The 25,083-nt window shown below is 50.3% G+C and overlaps 1 protein-coding gene across 5 annotated transcripts in view; it reads right to left on the bottom strand.

Moving 5' to 3' along the window:
• Positions 1-25,083, bottom strand: part of KCNC4 (potassium voltage-gated channel subfamily C member 4) — a 41,110-nt gene that overhangs the window by 7,499 nt on the left and 8,528 nt on the right. For 3 of the 5 annotated variants that reach the window (XM_038749154.1, XM_038749153.1, XM_038749155.1), the window contains exons 2-3: positions 16,126-17,062; positions 11,475-11,678 (exon numbers count right to left, since the gene is read on the bottom strand). In XM_038749154.1, the coding sequence (XP_038605082.1) occupies positions 11,475-11,678; positions 16,126-17,062 (1,141 nt within the window). Of the gene's footprint in view, positions 1-1,269; positions 1,354-11,474; positions 11,679-16,125; positions 17,063-25,083 lie in introns of all 5 variants that reach the window. The other 2 variants (XM_038749152.1, XM_038749151.1) reach the window with 1 other exon arrangement.

Here is a 25,083-nt window from a genome sequence, read left to right as displayed (position 1 = left end):
AATAAAATAAATAGATAAATAGAGTAATAAGTAAATAGATAAATAGAGTAATAGATGAGTCTCCTGCACTCTGGAAACATCCAACTCCCCCGTCAAGTCTGCTAGAGCCTCACTGTCAGGGGCTGGGTTTCCCCCTTCCACTTCACTTCCCTAAGTGCCCAGTACAAATTGGGGGAGAAACAGGGAGAGAGAGAAAGTGTAGCCTGTCTCCTCCATCACCTAGCAGTCCCAGAGGGCACAAAATCAGTCGATAGCATTTACTGAGCACTCCCTGTGCGCAGAGAACTGTACTGACCATTTTTCCATCCTCTGTCTTTCCCTCCTTCCCCACAGACTCAAGTTCAGAGGTCTGTGCAGTGTTGGCACTCAGGCCAGAGAAGGAAGAATGGCTAACTAGCAGCAGGGCTCTTGTGTTCAAGGCCTATGGTCCTGGCATATAGGGAATGCCAGAGAGACTTGTAATGGACTCGAGTCACTGTCCTCTCCATGTGCCCTTGGCTAATGGGTCAAGAAGCAGCATGACCTAGTGGATAGAGTGTGGGTTTGGGAGTCAGAAGGAGCTGGGTTCTAATCCCAATTACACCACTTGTCTGCTGTGTGGACTTGGGCAAGTCACTTAACTTCTCTGTGCCTCAGGTACCTCATCTGTAAAAATAGGGTTTAAGACTGTGAGCCCCCTGTGAGACTTGGACTGTGTCCAACATGATTAGCTTTTATCTACCCCAGTGCTTAGTTCAGTGCCTGGAACATAAACAGTGCTTAACAAGTACCATAAAGAAAAGGTCTCTGTGCTCAGATCTATTGGGGAGCAGTTCCAAGGGGTGCTCTGGATTAAAAGATCAGTCCACTAAGTGCAAATAATGGTGTTTGTGTTAAGCACTTACTATGTGCTAAGCACAGTGTCAGAAACAATGCAAACAGATGAATCACATTCTTAAGCAAAGTTTGTAAACTGAAGAGGAGGACCAGGTACTGAACAGTGCTTGACACATAGAAAGCACTTAACAAATGCCATCATTATTATTATCATTATTATTATTACTGAATCCCCATTTTACAGATAAGGGAACTGAGACGCAAAGAGATTAAGTGACTTGCCCAGGGTGATACAACACACAAGGAGCAGAGGTGAGATTAGAGTCCCTGTCTCTGATCCTCAATCCTGTGCTCTTCCCACTAAGTCACATGGCTTCTCATCTCAGCTGGACCATGATACCCTCTCCCACAAAAGGAGATGGGCCACCAGGCCTCCTGTCCCAGGACCCTCACCTGTGGGGGACAGTGCCATCTCTGGAATCTGCTCCCGGCCCCTTTCCATCCACCACAGACATGTCTCGCCTTCTGCTGGAGACCCTGGAAATGAGGAGATGGCCAGAAGTGGGGGACCAAATGGGACAGATCGTGAAATCTTCAGGCTCCCGCACGGTGCCCATTAAATTTGCTCCCACTTAGTCACCGCCCCAACCACCGTCCCAACCACCACCCAAGTGCCACTGAAGGAGCTGCTCAACTTCCGCTGCCAGCTGAGTGATCACTCAGGAGCTCAGAGAGCTTGGCCAGGGTCACAGTGGGGCTGGAGGACAGGTGGTCTCCAGGCAGGGTCCAGGCAGGAGCTCAAAAGTGTAAGGCAATGACAGCTCCTTGAACCAGAAGAGGGCATTCCAGAAAGGATCCCCTTTCTGGGGAAGGGTCCCGATTGAGTGCTGACCCCATCCCAGGGCCCATTCATTTCCTAGCCTCTGGGCTGGGGGGCCTCCCTCTGAGCAGAGGGCTGCACCAAGACGCCAGGAGAGGAAAGGGAGCCACCTTGGCAGCTCTTCTCTGGGACTCTCCTTTTCCCTGCTGCCCTCTGGGAAGCTTGGGACCAACTCTCCGCCCCCAGTGCAGGAGGGGCTTCCCTGGAGGGAGAGATTAAAGAGGAGGGGACTGCTGGGAATACGAGACCAGAGGTGGTATGTCAGCCTCCAGCCAAGAGTTGATAGCCTTTGGAGCTGGGACCCCCCAATTCTTCATTCGTTTATTCATTCATTAATAATTATTGAAAACTTAATGTGTGCAGAGCCCTGTACTAAGCGCTTTGGAAAGTGTAAACTCAAATGGAACCAGGGACAATGCAGTTCCAGAGCACTGATGAGACCATGCTGTTCTAGACCCAACAAGAATGGGGTCATCCTAGAATGGTAACAAGAACACCATCCCTGCAAACGATTCTTCAAAACAGTGGGGCTTGAGAATGGGGGCAAGAGCATGGGGGGATCCTAGAATGGCGATGAGAAGAGCATCTTCCTACATTAGAACTAACTATCTGAGAGACCCTTTGGTCCTCCTCTCTGCCACCTCCCCAGGGTGATGTCATTTTGCAATCCACTGCAGCTGTTCCAGGCCCTTGCCCGGGGGCACTGCTGCAGTTCTGGTCTTGGGTGCTTTAGGAGGAAGAGAGTGAGCACATTAGTCATTCTTTCGACAAAGTTGCATAATGCCAATTCTAAAAATGGCCAAGCACCACTGTCACAGGGAAGATGTCCCGACAGGGGGAAAATGAAGGGTCTTTGCTGAGCGGTTTTGGAGGTCAGAAGGGTAAGTCGGGCAGGAAGGAGCAATGGAGGTAAGTTACAGGAAGCAGTTTCAGGCTTTGCTCAGCAGCTGAAAAGGAAAGGACTGGGGATCTCCCAGAAGGTCGGCCGGCTGACAGAGCCCCTGAAACTCTGCTCCCCTAGAGCGGTCAGTCCCCCAGCACTCCCCTACTCCACTCTGGCCAGCCTCAGTGGCTATTTTCCCCTCTTGCTGGGCCGCGCCGGAGAGGCAGGGCCCTGGGCTTGGCCTGTGACTCACGCACCTGTTGCACTCCCAGGATTGGTAGGTAAATGAATCCACTTAATTATAGAAATTAGATTGAGTCTACGATTATGGCATAAATTCAGGGAGAAGAGACTGGGTGGAGAAGGCAGATGAGTCACAAAACCCCGGCAGAGTTCATGGGGGAGAAATAGGCAATGCTGACATTTGAAGCTGATGGAAACATAGTGGAAAATGAGCTTTTATTACTGTTTTGGGTTACTGGGTTTCAGCCTGTGCTGCCAAAGTCTAGAGTGCCACTCCAAACAGGAATAGACGGGAAGGAGAGGAGGGGGTAATGGGACGGAGGGGAGAAGGGAGCGAGGGGAGAAGAAAGGGTGGGGGGAAACGAGGACAAAGAGGAACGGTGAGCCCCATTTGGGATGGGGACTGTATCCGATCTACTTAATTTGTACCCCGGTGCTTAGAACAGTGTTTGACACATACATAGTAAGTGCTTAAAAAATACCTTTAAAAACAAAAAGGAAGGGAGATGGGAGGAAGGAGTGAATGGAATTTCAGACTCAGCAATGGGCTCATTCTCAGTGACTCCAGAGTCAGTAGGCAGTTGAAGGTATAGGGTGATGTTGGGACCAGAATCTCGCCCGTTTCATTGTGGGTGGGGAACATATCTACCAACTCTCTTATATTGTACTCTCCCAAGCACTTAGTACAGTGCTCTGCACACAGTAATTGCTCAGAAAATACAATTCATTGATTTATTGATTCATTGTCATGATTTGGACCAAGCTGAGCCCCCAAGGGGAACAAAATTGAGTCTCCACCCTAGACCAACAAGCACTCAGAACAAAAGCCACATCCACTGCCAAAAACGTGGTGGTCCCTCTGCTCCTGGGGACCAGCAAGAGGGAACCCGTGAGGATTTAAAGTTGATAACTAAAGTCCAGGAAACTGAAAAGCTCTTTGACTTCATCCAAAACGAGAGCTTTCTGTTCAAACTCAAGCTGTGGGGGGTTGGAAACCTCTTTCCAATGCAAAATCCATCAGCGGGCATGGGAACCAGCTGAATGAAAAATGATCTTCCCAATAGGGATGAGGGTCACTGGTCCCTGGCCTTGGATGACCATGTCGGCTTCTCCGGGAACTCCCAGGGTAGGCATTTGTGGGGTTGAGAGGGGTGGGTAGAGAAAAGGTTTTGCTCTTTTTTTCAGAAGCTATTTACACTGTATAGATGTAATAATAATAATGGAATTTATTAAGCGCTTACTATGTGCAAAGCACTGTTTTAAGCGTTGGGGGGGGTTACAAGGTGATCAGGTTGTCCCACGGTGGGCTCATAGTCTTAATCCCCATTTTACAGATGAGGTAATTGAGGCACAGAGAAGTTAAGTGACTTGCCCAAAGTCACACAGCTGACAATTGGCGGAGCCGGGATTTGAACCCATGACCTCTGACTCCAAAGCCCGTGCTCTTTCCACTGAGCCACTCATGTACACTCAACTTGTTTATTTTGACTACTCTAGTGGTAAGAATTTTGGACTGTTTCCCCCATTAGAATATAACCTCCTTGTGGGAAAAGAGTGCATCAATTCTTACAGCTACACTTCCCAAGCATCTAATACAGTGTACCACACAAACGGGCATTCAATAAATGCTACTCCTTCTACAACTACTACTTCTAGTGGACAGTCAGCAACTCCATTCTCTTCAGGACAGAAAGTATCGGGTCACTGATACTAAACTCCTGTGGCACGCTGTGCCTCCTCTGTCTGTGAGTCCACCCGGCAACAGTGCAGTGCTAAGTCCTTAGTACAGTGCTCTGCACACAGTAAGTGCTCAATAAATACGACTGAATGAATGAGAGTGTTCCCTCTGCTGTGGAGTCCCAGGTGGGAATAAGAGGTGACTTGCTGGGAATCTTGGGAGTCAGAGGATCTGGATTCTAATCCCAAATCTGCTGTTTACCTGCTGTGTGACCTTGGGCACGTCATTTACCTTCCCTGTCCCTCAGTTTCCTCACTTGTACAATGGGGATTCAATGCCTGTTCTTGCTTCTACTTAGATTGTGAACCCCATGTGAGACAAAGATAAAATCTGACACGATTAACTTGCACATACCCCAGCGCTTAGGACAGTGCTCAACACATAGTGAGTGCTTTAACAAGCATCATAATAATAATAACAACAATAATCATGTTCTTCACCTGCCCTTCTCTAGCCTACTGTTTTGGGCTGCCCAGAGAAAGGCTTTCTCCTCTCTGAGGGCTCCGGGGCACTCTCCAACACCTCGGTGGGACAGGACCATCCCAGCCTCTTCCTCTGCATCTTTGCAGACCCGGATTGAGATATCAGTCAAACAGAAAGATAGGCAGACCAAGGCCTACCATCTCAGGTTGTTCTATTTCTGGCCATAGGATGTCAAATGTTTTCTGATTAGTTATTAGTATATTATAATAATGATGAGGAGGAGGAGGAGGAGGATAATCATGATGATGAATTATTAAATTCATCAATAATTTATGCAATAATTAAAAAAAAAACACACGTGCTCTTCAGTTTCAGGGTTCCCAGCCCAATCCTCAATCTCCTCCTACCTTAAACCAGCCCTGTCACACTAGTCTGAGGTCTAAAATGGGAAGCCATGGTTGTCACAAAGGGAACAGGTTTGGGTTGTTCTTACTCTCTGAATTCCTGGTCTACCAGAGGGGACAACTTTTCATTGGGAGCCCAGTGATGAAAAGGGGGCAGGGGGAATGGGGACTGGGACGAGATAGGCTTCAAAGCACTAACAGGCCAGAAAGCTGCCTTTCTGAGTCTTTTCAATCCTGATTGGAAATGTTCAGATACTGTCAGATCTGGGATAAGCAATTCTGGGAGTTCAGTTATTATTATTGTTAAACACTTCCTATGTGCCAAGCACTGTACTAAGCACTGGGATAGACACAAGATCATCAGATTGGACCCAGTCCCTATACCACCCAGGGCTCACAGTTTAAGTAGGAGGGGATCTGTTCAGTTCAAAAAGTTATGGGGGCCATCACCCTATTGATTCCCCAGAATGGGCACTTATGTCATCTACAGCTGGAGGCTCGTGGGAAGAAACAGATGTTTTTAGGGGATTTCTCCCGGAGCAATCAATCGTATTTATCAATCGTATTTATTGAGCGCTTACTGTGTGCAGAGCACTGTACTAAGCGCTTGGGAAGTACAAGTTGGTAACATATAGAGACAGTCCCTACCCAACAGTGGGCTCACAGTCTAAAAGGCAGGGAACAACAGGAGGAGGCCCAAATACCTGAGCCACCCAAGGGCTGATGCCTAGATTCGTTTAGCACTTAGTCGTGTTCTGCACACATTAAACGCTCAATAAATACCATTGATCGATTAATTTAGATTCTGGTTGCTGGTGGCAACCATGTTCCTCTATCCAAGGCAGTTTGTGACTGAGGACAAAGACTTAGAGGGCATGTAGCCAGGGGAGTACTGACAGGAGAGAGCATGGGGCAAGCGGAACAATTTGTGTTGAGACCCCAGGACAGAGGGCTGGCCAGAGAGCCAACAGGATGGTCAGCTAAGGGTGGAGCTGATCCAGGCAAATGGCCAGGGAGAGGGCGGGAGGTGCAGGAGATTGGGAGCATGTGGGAGGGTAGGGTGAGATGGGACGGGGCAGAAGCAGACCCAGCCCCAAGTGGGTGCCTGGTCGGGCTGGCCTTTGAGAAAAATAACTTTGGTGAAGGAAATGCCCCCTGCAGAAACGACCCTGAAAATCAACCCAAGAGAAGCAGCATGGCTTAGTGGATAAAGCACGGGCCTAGAAGTCACCAGGTCTTGGGTTCTAATCCCAGCTCCGCCAAATGTCTGCTGTTTGACCTTTGGTAAGTCATTTAACTTCTCTAGGCCTCAGTTACCTCATCTGTAAAATGGGGATTGAGTGTGAGGCTCATGTGGGACAGGGACTGTGTCCAACCCGATTAACCTATTTACCCCAGTGCTTAGAACACTGCTTGGAACATAATAAACACTTAACAAATACCATTATTATAATTACTACTATTATTATGGCTCTGCGGCACCTGACCCTGGGCTTCCTCTCCTTGCTGAGGAGAACCCAGGCAACTCAACAAAGGAGGAGGCTCTCTCTTCCTGAATAGGCTTTCAGCCATCTGCCCTCCATTCTGTGTCCAGGAGGGGTGTCTCCCAGCCAGCTGAGGACCCCAACATTCCCCAGCCATGGGGTCACCCTTCCAACCCTAGAGAACACTCTCTGGCCCTGTTACATCTCAAGATTCCACGTGTGGCAGGACTCGCCTCAGCAGACCCCCCAGTTTCACCGATTCTTGGGAGACAAGTTTGTTTCAGCTGCCTGGACCCTGGAGGCCAGGACCAGGCTCCCCTTGAGGACATCAGGAGCTGGGTCCGCAGATGCTACTACCACCAGGCACGATGTTTCTCTCCCATCCTAGAAGCCAGAGTTTGACCAGTCCAAAAAGAACTCAGATGGGTTCAGAACCCCAGGGCTGGAAGGAGCCAGACAGCATTGCCCGCCTTTGCCCATACTGAGTCTCCCCTAAATCTTGAAAAGTAACTTGACCTAGTGGAAAGAGTCTGGGAGTCAGGAGATCTGGATTCCAATTCCAGCTCCATCACTTAACCACCGTGTGACCTTGGGCCAGTCACTTAACTTCTCTGAGCCTCGGTTTCCCTTCTGCAAAATGGAGGTTAAATACCTGTTAGACCTGCCCCTCTGACTGTGAGCCCTACGTGAGATTCATTCATTCATTCAATCGCATTTATTGAGCAGTTACTGTGTGCAGAACACTGTACTAGGCGCTTGGGAAGTAAAAGTCGGTAACATATAGAGACGGTCCCTACCTAGCAATGGGCTCACAGTCTAGAAGGGGGAGACAGACAACAAAACAAAACATGTAGACAGCTGACAAAACATGTAGACAGGTGAGATAATAATAATAATAATGGCGTTTATTAAGCGCCGTGCAAAGCACTGTTCTAAGTGCTGGGGAAGTTACAAGGTGATCAGGTTGTCCCACAAGGGGGCTCACAGTCTCAATCCCCATTTTACAGATGAGGCAACTGAGGCACAGAGATTTTAAGTGACTTGCCCGAAGTCACACAGCTGACAATTGGCAGAGCCAGGATCTGAACCCATGACCTCTGACTCCAAAGCCTGTGTTCTTTCCATTGAGCCACACTGAGATAGGGCCTGTTTCTGACCTAATGTACTGTATCTATCCTAGCGACCAGTATGGTGCTTGGCTCCTAGTAAGCACTGAATAAATATCCCAATCACTCTCGCTGAACGGGCCTGGGTGGGCTCTGAACAACGTGGGTAGCCTCTCTCCTTCCAGAGTAACGGGCCTGGGGACCACTGATGCCATCTGAACAAGCGGCCGGGGGAGACACCCACAGTGACAACACAGGGATCCAGGCTGACAGCTGCTCACCGGCTGCTGCCGCCGAGCCCGGATGGGGCTGGCAGGGCGGAGAGAACGGCAGGACGATGGGCAGTTCCGTGATGCTAATTGCCGCGTTTGCTGGCAGCGGGGCTGGTTTCCCAGCAACCCACCTGGGTGTGCGCGAAGGCCACTTTAATTGGTTCAGAAACGTGCTCGTTGCCAAGGCGCCATGTAGAGGCATTTCACAAACAGACAGCCTTGGCCGGCAGACCCCCCGGGGGCCTCTTCCCCTAGGAAATTGCATGATGGTGCGAGCAAGGTTGGTGCCACCCCCCCGCCGCCCCCGGACCCAGCCTGGTCTTACTATACACACGGCAACACGTGGATTAGAACAGGAACAGATGCATTCCTCCAACGCTGCCCACCGTGTCTGTGCACGTGTGTGCGCGTACACACATACACATGCTAAGTCAGGCTTGCCTGCACTTCTGATTCCTCAGCCCCAGACACCCACATGTGTGGTAAGTCAGTCCCAGTAGCATTCGGCCTGCTAATAATAATAATGTGTGGTCTTTGTTAAACACTTACTATGTGTTAGGTACTGTACTAAGCATTTGGGGGCGGGAAGACAAGCAAATCGAGTTGGACATAGACCCTGATCCACATCGGGCTCACAGTCTTAATCCCCATTTTACAAATGAGATAACAGAAGTGAAGTGACTTGCCCAAGGTCACACAACAGACAAGTGGCAGAACCGGCATTAGAACCCATGACCTTCTGACTCCTAGGCCTGTGCTTTTTCTACTAGGCCATTCTGTTTCTTAAATAACTGGAATCATTTTTAACGGTATTTGTTAAGTGTTTACTACGTGCCAGGCACCTTACTAAGTGACGGGGTAGCTAGAAGCTAATCAGGTTGGAGAAATTCCATGTCCCACCCAGGGCTCACAGTCTTAATCACCACTTTAGAGATGAGACAACTAAGGCCCAGAGAAGTTAAGTGGCTTGTCCAAGGTCAGGGCAAAAAGTGGAGCTGGGATAGAACCTAGGTCCTTCTGATTCCCGGGCCTGGGCTCTTATTCACCAGGCCATGCTGTTACATGGAAATGCAGACGCATGATCATTTCCCATTCCAGTAGCCATGACATGTTGGCCTCCATTGCCCTTCCTTTCCTCCCCCCACCCATCCCAACATGCACCCAGGCCTGACCCCTCCTCTGACCACCTCCTCCTCTGTCTGGATAAGACTCAACCCCCTCAACCTCCCACAAATGAGCTCCATGGGAATTAAACCTGTCATTCAACATATCAATTAGGTCAACCTCACCACTAATCCACTCCTCAGGACACATCCCAGACACACGGGTTGGCAGAAAGAGAGAAAGGCATCCTCTGGATGCCTTCAAACAAGAAACACCTTGGAATGGTAGTGACTGGGGAGCAGATAGGTGGATGTGAGATCAGAGAGATCTGAGCCCAGAAAGAGGCTGGGAGAGTGACTTCTCTCTTGCAAAGAACTGAGCCATTGGCCAACCACAAACCCCTCAGCAACCATCTCCTGCCTCCTCTGAATGAGCTCACCACCTGGCCTTGACGGCAGCCAGTACTCAGCATGGCCCTGGCTCCAAATCTACTTAAGAGATGGGGCTGCACGTTAAACCCTGGAGCTCCAGTTCCCAGAATTTGTGGTCTTGAGAATAATGATGTGTCAAGGAAACTCCTGCCCTGCCCTGAAGGCCTGCTCTCACCCAGGGATTTCTGAGAGGTCACGGAAGCAGAGAGGTTGAGGAGTTTTTTTAAAAAAAAATGGTATCTGTTAGGTGCTTACTAAGTGCCAGGCACTGTACTAAGCAATGGGGTAGATACAAGTTTCTGAGTTTGGATATAGTCCATGTCCCACTTGGGGTTCACAGTCTTAATCTCCTTTTTATAGATGAGGTAACTGAGGCCCAGAGAAGTTAAGTGACTTGCCTAGGTGACACAGCAGGCAAGTGGCGGAGTCAGGATTAGAACCCAGATCCTTATGACCTCCAGGCCTGTGATCTATCCATTCGGTCACGAGCTTCCCCCAAGGATCTCAGCAACTCAGTAGGGAAGACTCAAGCAAGTCTCCAGTATGAGAACGGCCCCTTGTCGGCCTCTCACTGTCTCCCTTTTCGCACACTCCTGTGTTTGCTAAACCAAGTGTGTGTGGAGAGAGAGTCTTTTGGGGGGCCCTGGCTGCTTGAGAGTTGTAATATAGGATGGTCTAGATGGTCCTTGTTCCCTCTCTCTAGCTTGGCCTATTGAAGCCACAGCCTGCAAGGGATGAGAGAGCAGTGAGGGCATGGCTGTGGCTCTGGGCCACAGGACTTCATGTCTGAGGCTCAAGGGGAGTCAGAGTTGGGTGGGAGGGAGGAGATTGTTCTGTCCTGGGAAGCCACTGCAACTACCTGCTCCAAACTGCCCTGGGCTGCACTGGCTCAGGGAATGGAGTGCTGAACTGTGCCAGGGGGATGCCTCAAATGTCCAGCCAGGGGACTCTCAAGGGGTTCTGCTGGCAGTGGATCATCTCTTGGCTGCAACCCAGAGGAGAAAAGGCCTCAGGCATTGTGGTGAGAGCCTGAAGAGAGCCCAGAGCTGCACTGGAATCCCGACAGAGAGAGAGACCAGAAGATGGTGAAAGGGTGAAGGGATGGGGAGCGGGGCTGGGCCATGTTTGCCCAGTTGGTTGCCTCCTGCTTCTGGCCCCCTTTGAAACTCTGTAACGAAGCCAGGAGGAGAAAGGGAAAAAAAGGAGCAGAGTGAAGGAGACCAGGGCAGCAGCCAGCTAGTTCTGGGGCATCAAGAAGGACTATGAGCATGAGAGGTGGCCCCTGAGTTGGGGCAGAGCTAGGGAGATCATTTGGGCCGTGGAGGTCAGACTCTGGGGGAGAGACAGCGGAGCAGCAGACAACAAAGAGGGAGGCAGGGAGGAGGTGGAGCCCAGAGCAGAGGGAGAGGATGGGTTTGAGGTGGAGAAGGGAGAGAAAAACTGGCAACAGGGGATCAGAGAAGGCTGGGCAGGGCCCAAAGAGACCCCTGGGAATCCAGGCTAGGGGGTGGAGCTGCCCAGAGCCCCAGGCCAAAGGAGGCACAGGAGAAGGGGAAAACTGGGCGATTCTTTGTGGGGGCTTCAGTGGTAGAGGGGATGGAATTATAATCCCCACTGGGAGCAGAGGGGGCCCAGCCAAACCATCCCTCATCCCGGCCCCACATCCCTGAGGCCATGGCCCAGCTCCTACCTTTGTGGACGCTGCCATCGGCAGCACATGTGTAGTCCCCGGCGCTAAGCAGGAAGCAGGTGGCCGCCTTCTTACTCTTGTCGCGCGAGCTGGAGCGCCTCAGGGACCTGCGCTCCCCAGGGGCCGAGGCCAGGGGCTGGGTGAGGCTGGCTCCCTCTTCCTCCTCCGACAGCGCCACATTGGCATCCCCATTCTGCTTCGAGTCTGAGGAAGGGATGGGAGAGGGTGATTGACTGGGGTGCTGGTGTTCGAGGGTAGTGGGGAGGCAGGATCTGGATGCCCAAGGCTAGGGAGACTGAGCCCTTCAATCTCAGGTCCAGGCTCACTACATCCCAGCAGCACCAGCAGGAAACAGAAATGGGGGCGGGAACTTGGCAGGCTCCTGGAAGTGGAGCATCCCCAGTGCCACAATAATAATAACTATGGTACTTTAAGGGCTTACTATGTGCCAAGCACTGTTCTAAACTCTGGGATAGATACAACTTAATCAGGTTAGACACAGCACCTGTCCCACATGGGGCTCACACGCTTAATCCCCATTTTACAGCCCAGAAAAGTAAAGTGACTTGCCCAGGGTCACAACAGAGACATGTGGCAGAGCTGGGATTAGAACCCAGGACCATCTGATTCCCAGGCCCACAACTGCCCCAGCCTAAGGCCATTATTCTGAAAGGGAAGGGAATGACCAGATAAATTCCTCTACCTCATCCACCTCGAGACCCCGCTTAGACTCCATTGAACCCCCTCTCCCTCAGAGGGGTAGTGCAGCCCCTTTCCTTGGGCTCCCCAGATGAAGAAGGATCTGTGCTCTCCTCCTAGGACCAGGAACACCTGTTCAAACACTTACTCATTCAGTAGTGCTGACTGAATGCCTCCTTTGTACACAGCACTGTTCTAAGTCCTAGGGAGAGTTCACTAGAGTAAATACAACTGATTACTGGTCTCAAGGAGCTGGCAAATCCAGCTGGCTCCTTGAATTCCCATCTAGACAGAGGGCCTTTCAGAATTATCGCTCTGGATTCCAGCTTGGAATTCAAACCAGAGGTCGTGTGTGTCCATTCATGTGCTCCTGGGTTCTGATGCTGGTCCCGGAGGCTTCTGTGATAGGCTGTGAGCCTGGTGCATAATAATAATAATCAATGATGGTTTTTGTTAAACTCTTACTATATTACTCTGTGAGCCCACCGTGGGACAACCTGATCACCTTGTAACCTCCCCAGTGCTTAGAACGGTGCTTTGCACATAGTAAGCCCTCAAAAAATGCCATTATTACTATTATTATTATATGCCAAGCACTGTTCTAAGTGCTGGGGTAGATACAAGGTAATCAGGTTGTCCCACATGGGGCTCACAGTCTTAATCCCCATTTTACAGATGAGGTAACTGAGGCACAGAGAAGTTAAGGGACTTGCCCAAAGTCACACAGCTGACACATGGAGGAGCCAGGATTAGGACCCATGACCTCTGACTTCCAAACCCATGCTCTTTCCATTAGGCCATGCTGCTTCCTAGGTGAAGCTCTGGTCTGGGCTTATGGCCAGAAGAGCAGGCTCTCTAGCCACTGGATCGGCTCCATGTTCTCCCAGGAAAGCCCTTATGCTCCACTGGTGTCAATGAAGAATGGGGAGAGGAAATGTGAAAGGGCCAGTGCTGGGAACAGACTGGAGAATTGGATCCCAGTCCCCTATAGGGAGGGCTGGGCCTGGCCCTGGTCAAGCATGAAGCAGCATGGCCTGCTGCATACAGCACAGGCCTGAGAGTCATAAATGCCTGGGTTCTAATCTTGTCTCCCGTGTGTCCTTATAATAATAACGATGGCATCTGTTAAGCGCTTACTATGTGCAAAGCACTGTTCTAAGCGCTGAATGGCAAGTAGCTTCACTTCTCTGTGCCTCAGTTACCTCATCTGTAAAATGAGGAATAAGACTGTGAGCCCCATGTGGGACAGGGACTGTGTCCAACTGGGTTACCTTGTATCTACCCCAGCGCTTAAAACAGTGTCTGGCACATAGTAAGCACTTAACAAATACCATTAAAAAAATGTTCCCAATACAGGGGCTAACGACTTGACACCCGTCCACATGTTTTGTTTTGTTGTCTGTCTCCCCCTTCTAGACTGTGAGCCCATTGTTGGGTAGGGACAGTCTCTATATAATAATAATAATAATAATAATAATAATAATAATAATGGCATTTTATTAAGCGCTTACTATGTGCAAAGCATGTTCTGAGTGCTGGGGAGGATACAAGGTAATCAGCTTGTCCCACGTGGGGTTCACAGTCTTAATCCCCATTTTACAGATGAGGTAACTGAGTCACAGAGAAGTTAAGTGACTTGCCCAAAGTCACACAGCTGACAATTGGCGGAGCTGGGATTTGAATCCATGACCCCTGACTCCAAAGCCCGTGATCTTTCCATTGAGCCATGCTGCTTCCCGCCAACTTGTACTTCCCAAGCGCTTAGTACAGTGCTCTGCACACAGTAAGCGCTCAATAAATACGATTGAATGAATGAACGAATGCTCTGCTAGACATAAGACCAGACTGACAATCCCTGGGCCCCTTCACACTGACAACCCCTACACAACGACAATGGTACCAGGCTCAAAGCCTGGCCCATAAGCCCTCAGGACTAGCAGTGTAATGCAGGAACATGCAAGCATTCATTCATTCATTCAATCGTATTTATTGAGTGCTTACTGTGTGCAGAGCACTATACTAAGCGCTTGGGAAGTACAAGTTGGCAACATATAGAGACGGTTCCTACCCAACAGTGGGCTCACAGTCTAGAAGGGGGAGACAGAGAACAAAACATGTTAACAAAATAAAATAAATAGAATAAATATGTACAAATAAAATAAATTAATAGTGTAATAAATACATACAAACATATGTACATATATACAGGTGCTGTGGGGAGGGGAAGTAGGTAAGGTGGGGGGGATGGAGAGGAGGAGGAGGGGGCTGAGTGTGGGAAGGCCTCCTGGAGGAGGTGAGCTCTAAGTAGGCCCTTGAAGGAAGGAAGAGAGCTAGCTTGGCGGAGGTAGGGTTGGGACCTCATTCATTCATTCATTCATTCAATGGTATTTATTGAGCGCTTACTGTGTGCAGAGCACTGTACTAAGCGCTTGGGAAGTACAAGTAGACACAGAGGACCTCTCTTCAGGGGGACGCCCAGGGCACCCCAAGGTCACCGTTGGGTCTGGAGAGCTGTCACCATCAATTGTTTGGCCCGATGGCATCGATGGCTGACTGGGTCTTGCTACTGGAGATATTGGCATGAGCAGTTGGGGGATACGTCAGCTCACCCAGAGCCAAAAGAGGCAGACTGGTCTTGGTCTAGTCTGTCCTCCTGCACCCCCAGCCCCCTGCCCCGTCACAGACATATTCCAATGCCAGATACCCTCAACAAGAGTTTAGCTTGTAGTCTTCGATAGGGGACTCCTCAGTGCAGGATGGTGTCACCTGAGGCTGTGCGGGAATCTTGGGAAGATGCTGATCCCCTTTTAATCTCCTCTCACCTCCCTCTTGCCCCCTCGGCTGGCCAGGGGTCTCCAATGATACCTCTCAACTGACGGGGACAAGGACGATTGGATGGATGCATTCACGAGGGAAGGGAAAGGCTACCCAAATTCCTTGGGGGCAGGTCTGGCCCCGAGTCTCTGCCCACTCTGGGGGTCCATTCCCATCAGCAGAGGAGGTAAGGGGTCTAGACCAGCTTCAGAAAACACCCTAAATGTGAAGAGACATGTCCGTTCCGGGCCTCCCCCCGAAGGCTTGGGTTGCTGGTCTCTAAGCTTCGGAGTCTGGTTCTGTTCCAGAACCACTTAGGGCTCACCAGCAAAGACTGGAGCCTCCAGGGAGGGCTGATGTTAAACTGAATTCCCTTGGCTCGCTGGGGCCCATGGGGCAGACCCTGCCAGAGGAGGCCAGGCTTTATAGGAACAACATGGCATAGCTAGCGGACAGAGCACAGACCTGGGAGTTAGAAGGTCACGGGTTCTAATCCTAGCTCTGTCAATTGTTTGCTGTGTGGCCTTGGGCAAGTCACTTCACTTCTCTGAGCCTCAGTTACCTCATCCGTAAAAGGGGGATGAACACTGTGAGCCCTATGCGAGACTGGGACCCGATTTGCTTGTATCCACCTCAGCGCTTATACAGTGCCTGGCACATAGTAAGTGCCTGGCACATAGTAAGTGCTTAATAAACACTAATAAAGCTTAATAAAACTTCCAGGGCCAGGAAGATGATGAGCATCAGTGTGAGCCCCCCGTGGGACAACCTGATCACCTTGTAACCTCCCCAGCGCTTAGAACAGTGCTTTGCAGATAGTAAGTGCTTAATAAATGCCATCATTAGTATTCCAGTGCTTAGAACAGTGCTTTGCACATAGTAAGCGCTTAACAAATGCCATTATTATTATTTAACATCATAGTTATTATTATTATTGTTATTAGGCCGGTCCCCCAACCCTGGGCTGGGGATAGGATCAGGTCATCTTTCTAGGGTTGCTGAGAGAGAAGGAAGTGAGCTCTTCTGGTTCCGGGCCAGGCTGCAGAGCCACCAAAATCACCAAGTGGTCACTTGTTCCCTCCCCTTTCCACCCTCCATTCCCTCCCTTCCTTGCCCTCCCCTCCCGCCGCCTCCTGACCTGACCGCTTCCTCTCCGCCCCCTCCTCCCCCGACAGGGGTCCGGCAACGTCACTCAGGGCACTGTCGCGCAGGGAGTTTCCCTCCGACTTGCAATAGGTGGGCGACTCGAGAGGAGGTGGACGGGGCACGTGCTTCTTCCTCTTCTTGGGCAGCTTCTGCTTGGCCATGGCCAGCGAGTAGTACATGCCAAAATTGTTGACAATGACAGGTACCGGCATGGCGATGGTGAGCACTCCGGCCAGCGCGCACAGTGCCCCCACCAGCATGCCCGACCAGGTCTTGGGGTACATGTCCCCATAGCCCAGGGTGGTCATGGTGACCACGGCCCACCAGAAGCCGATGGGGATGTTCTTGAAGTCGGTGTGGTCGTTGCCCCGGGGGTCGGAGGGCCGGGCCCCGATCCGCTCGGCGTAGTAGATCATGGTGGCGAAGATGAGGACGCCCAGGGCCAGGAAGATGATGAGCAGCAGGAACTCGTTGGTACTGGCCCGGAGCGTGTGGCCCAGCACGCGCAGCCCCACGAAGTGGCGCGTCAGCTTGAAGATGCGCAGGATGCGGACGAAGCGGACCACCCGCAGGAAGCCCAGCACGTCCCGGGCCGCCTTGGAGGACAGCCCGCTCAGCCCCACCTCCAGGTAGAAGGGGAGGATGGCCACGAAGTCAATGAGGTTCAGCAGGTTCTTGACAAAGACCAGCGTGTCCGGGCAACAGACGATCCGCACCAGGAACTCCAAGGTGAACCAGAGCACGCAGACGCCCTCGATGTACGTCAGGACGGGCTCCGTCTCCACCTCCGTCCGGTAGTGGACGCTGGTGGTGTTGCCCTCTCGGTGGATCTCCGTCACGTTGCGGTCGAAGTTGAAGGCCTCGTGGGTCTCCAGGCAGAAGGTGGTGATGGAGACCAGGATGAAGAACAGGGACGCGAAGGCCACCACCTGTGGACAGCGGGGAGGGAAGGACAGGCCAAGCCCCAGTGAGCCCATCGAAGGGGAGTGGGGAGTGGGAGGCAGAGGGTGGGAAGGGAGCTGCAGAGACCTACATTAAAGGTAAGGGCAGGCAACAATTTAAACATATGTACATATGTACAGAGAAGCGGCGTGGCGTAGTGGAAAGAGCACGGGTTTGGGAGTTAGAGGTCATGGGTTCTAATCCCGATTCCGCTACTCATCAGCTGTGTGACCCTGGGAAAGTCACTTCACTTCTCTGTGCCTCAGTTACCTCATCTGTAAAATGGGGATTAAGACTGTGAGCCCCATGTGGGGCAACCTGATTACCTTGTATCTACCCCAGCGCATAAAACAGTGCTTGGCACATAGTAAGTGCTTAACAAATACCATTATCATCATTGTTATTATTATTATTATTACAGTGTGCTGTTGCAGGGAGGAGGGTATGTGGGGGAGGGTGTAATTAAGTGCTTAGTAGGTGAGGGCTCAAGTGCCCAGGTGACACAGTAGGGGGAAAACAGAGTTCCCACTAAGCCCTCATTTCCTCTTCTCCCATCCCCTTCCATATCCACATCCCTTCCACAGAGAAGCAGCATGGCTCAGTGGAAAGAGCCCAGGCTTTGGGGTCAGAGGTCATGGGTTCAAATCCAGGCTCTGCCAATTGTCAGCTGTGTGACTTTGGGCAAGTCACTTCACTTCTCTGGGCCTCAGTTACATCATCTGTAAAATGGGGATGAAGACTGTGAGCCCCCGTGGGACAACCTGATCAACATGTAACCTCCCCAGCACTTAAAACAGTGCTTTGCACATAGTAAGTGCTTAATAAATGCCATTATTATTATTATATCACCCTTGCACTTGGATTTGCACCCTTTGTTCACCCCTCCCTCAGCCCCACAGCACTTATGTACTTGTCCATAATTTACGTATTTATAATAATGCCTGTCTCCCCGTCTAGACTATAGGCTCACTGTGGGGAGAGAATGTGTCTACCCACTCTTTTATGTTGTACTCTCCCAAGCACTTAGGATAGTGCTCTGCAGGCAGTAAGTGCTCAGTAAATACAATCGATTGATAGATCAATCAGGGAAGGCTTCTGGGAGGAGATAGGCTTTCAGTGATCAATTCTCATCCATCGAGCTGGGGTGCTGACTGGAGACTGAACTAGACTGTAAGCTCCTTGAAGGAAGGGATCATGCCTACTAACTCAAATGTACTCTTCCAACCACTTAGTACAGTGTACAGCACACTACTGATGCTTAATTAAGACTACTGTTTGATTGCCTGGGGCATGGATGGGATGACCAATCATGTCCAGAACTCTTCATTGCCCTGAACTGGACTCAATCCTTTTCCTGTCCAGCTCTTCCCATGCTCCCCACTCCTGGCCCAAGCATCTTCCTCTTCCTTCTCCTACCCCAATATCGTAATGAGAGAGGGCTAGACAGAGGCACTCTCTCTCTCTCCCTTAGGGTGAGGCTGAGCTCCTGATGCTCCACAATGGACTAGCTTCCCTGGCATTACTCCTGCTCCTTTCTCCATCCACCAGGGACAGTGGCCACCTCACCAGGCAGTTAAGCTGTTGTCCAGGTAAAGGCACCTGCCTGGCTGAATCATGGATCTCAGCCAGGAATTAATAATAACAATAATCATGCTGATTAGCAGGTGCTTACTATGTGCCAAGCACTGCACTACATAATGGGATAGAACACAGTCCCTGTCCTACATGGGACTCACCAACTAAGGAGAGGGGAATGAGGAAACTAAGGCTCACAGAAGGTAAATGACTTCCCCAAGGTTGCATGCAAATAGCAGAGTCAGGATTACAATCCAAGTCTCCTGACTCCCAATCCTATGCTCTTCCCACTAGGTCACTCTACTTTTCATAAGAATGGTGGCCCAGGGATAGGAAAATGAAGCCAGCCCAGATGTGCCCAGACTGACATTCGGTGACCCAATCACTGCAGAACCCAAGAGGATTCGTGTACAGATTGGCTGTGTTTTAGGGCCTCATGCCAATGTCTGCCTTGCACACATCCAATGGTTCTGTCATCTGCCTCTTTATTTAATTCTCCAAGTACCTTTAGGTGAGTTGGCGTACCCACCCTTTCTCTGACTTTCCCCCCAGCTCGATATCCAATGGGAGCTCAGGAAAACTGTTCACTGATTCAGATTAATAACTGCCTGAAGGGCAATGACCCTCCCCCAGAACCACCTCACTGACAGAGGGAAGAGGGTTTCCCCAGCGCCTCTCCACGTTTTCTGAGGTGATCTTGTGCCTCCCTGCCCATCCCCTGTGGCACCCTAGCAACCTCAGTTCCTGCTCAGACCGGAGCAGGCCATTGTGGAGAATGGATCAGGGCCCCTCCCCAGCCACGCCAGCCCCAGGACCAGGGCAGCAACAACTCCTGCTCAGAACCCCCACCACCAACCTCATTTCAGCCAACTCTTACCGTTGACCCCAGACCCCCAGATCACCCCGGGGGGAAGGGGGAGCTCTTCATTCTCTTCCAGACCAAGCAAGAAGGTGGGGGTGTCCTGTAGGCTCCCTTCCGGGCACACCACCTGCCCATGGCCAGCTGGGCCAAGCCAGCAGCAGGGTTGGGGAGAAGGGGACAAGAGTGGGACACGGACACCAGAGACTGTCTCTCACCCACTCAATAATAATAATAATTGTGATATTTGTTAAATGCTTACTTTGTTCCAGGCACTATACTAAGCGCTGGGGTGGACACAAGCAAATCGGGTTGGTTACAGTCCCTGTCCCATGTGGGGCTCACAGTTTCAATCCCCGTTTTGCAGATGAGATAACTGAGGCAAGAGAAGTGAAGTGACTTCCCCAAGGTCACACAGCAGACAGGTGGCAAAGCCAGGATCAGAACACAGGTCCTTCTGACTCCCAAACCCGTGCTCTATCCACTATTGAAACCCACTCACAAGGGCAGGGAGTCAGAACTTTACATCTAGTCCTAATGGGCATGCACACAAACATACTCCCCCCTCTAGACGGTAAGCTCATTGTGGGCAGGGAATGTGTCTGTTTATTGCTGTATTGTACTCTCCCAAGCACTTAGTACAGTGCTCTGTACACAGTAAGCATTCAATAAATACAATTGACTGAATGAATGAGTACTCACTTGTACACACAAACACAAACACCCCCGTCACTCCAAAACCAACCAGCTCCTTAAGAACAGCAGCAGCCCACCCATACACTCCCTGAGTCAGAGGAGAAGGGAAATGGGCCAACTGATGGGGGGCACTTCAAAGAGTCAGCATGACCTCAGTCAGAGGCAAGGGGCCAGAGCCTCCAGCCTGGCTGAGGCCCCTGGCCTTCAAAGTCCCCATGAGAAGGCGCTGGTCCCCGCGGCAACCGGGATTCCGACTGGGATGATGGAAATGGCACTTTCCACAGAAACCGTTGGGTTTAAGTGTCCAATCATTATGAATGGATATGAAATGGATCTGTAATAACACCAATTACCAAGCATTCATTTGTAATTCATGGGGCTGCCACCCCGCTGCCATCCCCGGAGGCCCTGCCACCCGCCACCCTGGGCTAGGGAGCTGACGGCTCCTGCTGTCAAAATCAATCCCTCTTTTCCTTGTTCCCCTGCCTGCTGATCAGACCCCTGTGGAAGGGAGTGGGGCAGTGGTCTGGCTCCTCCTCCAGGGCCATCATGAGCCACTCAGAATCCCAGATTCCTCCTGCAGCAACAAGCCCCCAGTTGGCTTTCCCAGACAGGTTAAGTGCTCCTCTCTCTGCCCATGGAGTAGCCAGCTTGGTCTCCACTGGGAAGCCAAAATCCAATGGAAGGCCAGGCCTCTCTTGTCCCCTTGAACCTATTTCTGGGACCCTGAATTTCCCCTAGCCCAAACTCTGCTTGGAAATGGTTCAGAGTGGGTTTATTTCCTAAGGAGACTCCCACTCCACACATGGGCCAGTTTTCCCCTCACAGCTAGGTGACCTGGACAAGTCATTTAGAAGTCACAGTCTTCTAGACTGTGAGCCTGTTAGGAGCAGGGATTGTTGCTGAATTGTACTTTTCAAGCGCTTAGTACAGTGCTCTGCACACAGTAAGTGCTCAATAAATACGATTGAATGAATTAATTGAATGCAGAAGCAGCGTGGCTTAGTGGAAAGAGGTTGTGGGTTCTAATCCCGGCTCTGCCACTTCTCAGTTGTGTGACTTTGGGCAAGTCACTTAACTTCTTTGTGCCTCAGTTACCTCACCTGTAAAATGGGGATTAAGACTGTGAGCCCCACATGGGACAACCTGATTACCTTGTATCTACCCCAGCACTTAGAACAGTGCTTGGCACAGAGTAAGCACTTAACAATTACCACTATTATTATTATTATTTTTAATAATATTATTGAATGAATGGATTTAACTTCTCAGCCTCAGTTTCCCCATCTGTAAAATGTGGATTTGATCTCTGTTCTCCCTCCCACTTAGGCTGCGAGTTCCATGGAGGACAGGGACTGTATCTGGTCTTATTATAGTGTATCCATCCTGGCACTTAGCACAGTGGTTGACACATAGTATGGGCTCAACAGATACCACCATTATTAACCCGGAAACTGTTTCTGCTTTCTCACCCCTCTGATTTCATTGAGGGGCCATTGACAGGTCAACCTCATGGCTCAGTTCTGTCTGTGTGTCACCGACAGGGTGACGTGGGGGCAAAGAGGGCATTGAGCTCCCATGTAAAAACAGCAAGGCAGAACTTGCTTCCCTGAGTGCCAGGTCATCTTTGAGTCAGAGAGAGCGAACTGGAGCCAGAGGGCCCAGGATCGTGAAGGAACAAAAGATGCTATAACATTTAGCTGTCAGAGGATAGATGAAGACAGTGGATCGGGGACATGTCTAACTGACCAGCCTCATGTCTTCCCTCGATTCTCATCCATTGCTCGGGACCGGAGGTGCTCAATGAGCATGAATGAATGAATGTATGAATGAATGAATGAGTGAAGACACCCCAGGAGAACTGTGGGGGCAAAAGAGCAAAGTGGTAATTAAATAAGAACAGCCAACTCAGCCCCTTCCCCTTCCAGGCCCACCAGGACCACTAAGTGTGTTGTGGTCAGTTTCTATCAGGAGGTGGACTCTGAGGCCCAGCTCCGGAGCCTCTGGCAGGCCTGGGGCTGAGGGACTCCCAAGGCCTCTGAGCTAATCAATGAGAAGCAGGCTGGTTCTTATCTGGTGGGCCCAAAGCCATTCAAGGGAAGAGGAGGTGGGACAGCAGGGGCAATATCTGTCTCCCCAGGAGAAGCAGCAGCGGGAGGAAATGGGCTATCAAAGGAACAGAGGAAGTAGAAGTCAGACAGAGATTGGCGCTTGGGAGGTTACAACCAGTGTGGGAGCCTCATGGAGAAATTCTCTTGGAGAAATTATTCGCTCTTGTGGCTTAAACTACCATCTCTATGCAGATGATTTCCAAATCTACATCTCCAGCCCTGATCTCTCTCCTTCTCTACAGTCTCAATTTCATCCTTCTTTCAGGACATCTCTATTTGGATGTTCCACTGACACCTCAAACTTAACATGTCTGATACCAGGACTCCTTAACTTCCCACCCAAACCCTGTTCTCCCCCAGTCTTTCCCGTCATTACAGACAACACCACTTCTTTCTCTATTTCAGAACTCTATAACCTTGGCATTATCCTTGATTCATCTCTCATTCATATTGATACATGTTCAATATCGCCAAATTCTGTCAGTTCTATCTTGACTACATCACTAAAATCTGCCCTTTCCTCTCCAATGAACTGCTACTCTGCTGATCCAGGCACTTAAATCCCACCTTGACTACTGCATCAGCTTCCTTGCTGACCTCCCTACCTACCTCCTTTCTCTCTCCACTCATTCATTCATTTAATCATACTTATTGAGCACTTACAGTGTGCGGAATACTGTACTAAGCACTTGGAAAGTTTAATTCAGCAATAGAGGCAAACCCTGACCACCCCGAGCTCCAGCCCTTACTTCATTCTGCTGCCCAGATCATTCTTCTGAAAAACCAGTCAGGCCACATCATTATTATTATTATTATTGTATTTGTTAAGCACTTACTATGAGACAAGCACTGTTCTAAGAGCTGGGGTAGATACCAGTTTATCAGGTTGGATAGGGTCCCTGTCCCACCTGCACCTCCCAGTCTAAATATCTCCAGGGGCTGCCGATCTACTCCTGCATCAAACAAAAACTGCTTTAAAACATTCACTTAGCTCGCCCCCTCCTACTTTACCTCACTGATTTCCCACTACAGCCCAGCCCACACACTTCCCTCCTCTAACACCAACCTAATTACTGTACCTTGATCTCATCTTCCTATCTGACAGACCACCACTTTCTGTTACCTTCAAAGCCTTATTAAAAAATCACATTCCCTCCAAGAGGCCTTCTCTGTCTAAGCCCTCTTTTCCCCTACTCCCTCTCCCTTCTGCATCACCTATGAACTTGGATCTTTAAGTACTTGATATTCGCCCCACCCTCATTCATTCATTCATTCAATCATATTTATTGAGCGCTTACAGTGTGCAGAGCACTGTACTGAGCACTGTACTGAGCACTTGGGAAGTACAATTCAAGTGCAATGAAAAGCAGCGTGGCTTAGTGGAAAGAGCACGGGCTTGGGAGTCAGTGGTTGTGGGTTCTAATCCCGGCTCCACCACTTGTCTGCTATGTGACTTTGGGCAAGTCACTTAACTTATCTGTACCTCAGTTACCTCATCTGTAAAATGGGGATTAAGATTGTGAGCCCCATGTGGGACAACCTGATAATCTCAGCATTTAGAACAGTGTTCGGCACATAGTAAGCACTTAAATACTGTCACCATCAGTTCAGCAACAAATAGAAACAATCCCTGCCCACAGTGGACTCACAGTCTAGAGCCCCACAGCACTTATGTACATATCCACAATTCCTTTTAATGTCTGTCTCCCCCTCTAGACTGTAAGCTCCTTGTGGGCATGGATCATTTCTACCAGATTGGTTGTACTGTACTCTCCCAAGAGCTTAGTACTGTGCTCTGCACTCAGTAAGCGCTCAATAAATACCATTGATTGACTGATTTATTGATTGAGCCCCTGTGGGTCTGGAACTGAGGTAATCCCAAGGCCTCTGAGCTAAGCAATGAGAAGCAGGCTGGTTTTCATCTGGTGGACCCAAAGCCACTTTTTTATAATGGTCCTTGTTAAGCGCTTACTACATGCCAAACACTACTCTAAGCACTGAGGTAGTTATAAGATAATCAGGTTGGACATAGTCCCTATCACACATAGGACTCACAGTCTAAGTATGAGGGAGAACAGGCATTGAATCCCCATTTTATTGATGAGATAACTGAGATACAGAGAAGTTAAGTGACTTGCCCAAGGTCACACAACAGACCAGTGGTGGGGCGGGGATTGGCACCCAGGTCTTTTGACTAACATGCCCACACTCTTTCCACTAGAAGAGGAGGTGGAATCAAGGAGGGGGCAACATCTGTTTCCCCAGGAGGAGCAGCTGCTGGGAGAAGAAGAGCTGTCACAGGGACAGAGGAAATAAGAGAAAGAAAGAATGGGCAAGGAACGTGTCTACCAACTGTTATACTGTACTCTACAAAGCACTTAGTACAGTGCTCTGAACATAGTAAGCATTCAATAAATACAAGTGATTGAGAATCTGGGGCTCTGGAGGTCACCACTAGTGTGGGAGGCTCACAGGTGGAGAAGAGGAGAACACAGCAGCAAGAGAGGAGGAGAACAACGTGTTTGAAAAGGAGGGTTTGTTGCTGTGCCTCTGAGCCCTTGGAGAGAAACTTTAATCCACCTGAGAAGGAATGTGCAGCTCAGAGGTCCCTGAGGAGGCTCTCTGCTTAGGTGTAACCTCATTTCCCAGGGCCCCAGAATAAGGGGATTCCAGCCTGGGATTGCTGGGGAGCCCCAGGTCTTTCAGGTTGGAACCAGGGCCAGAAGAGGAGTCAAGCGGCTCCCTCCTCTCTGGGCGGGCACGGAGC

This window comes from Tachyglossus aculeatus, chromosome 7 (genome assembly GCF_015852505.1).
Source record: "Tachyglossus aculeatus isolate mTacAcu1 chromosome 7, mTacAcu1.pri, whole genome shotgun sequence".
Classification (NCBI taxonomy): Eukaryota; Metazoa; Chordata; class Mammalia; order Monotremata; family Tachyglossidae; genus Tachyglossus; species Tachyglossus aculeatus.
Note: the sequence above shows the minus strand (reverse complement) of the source record. Positions and strands in the feature narration are given on the sequence as shown.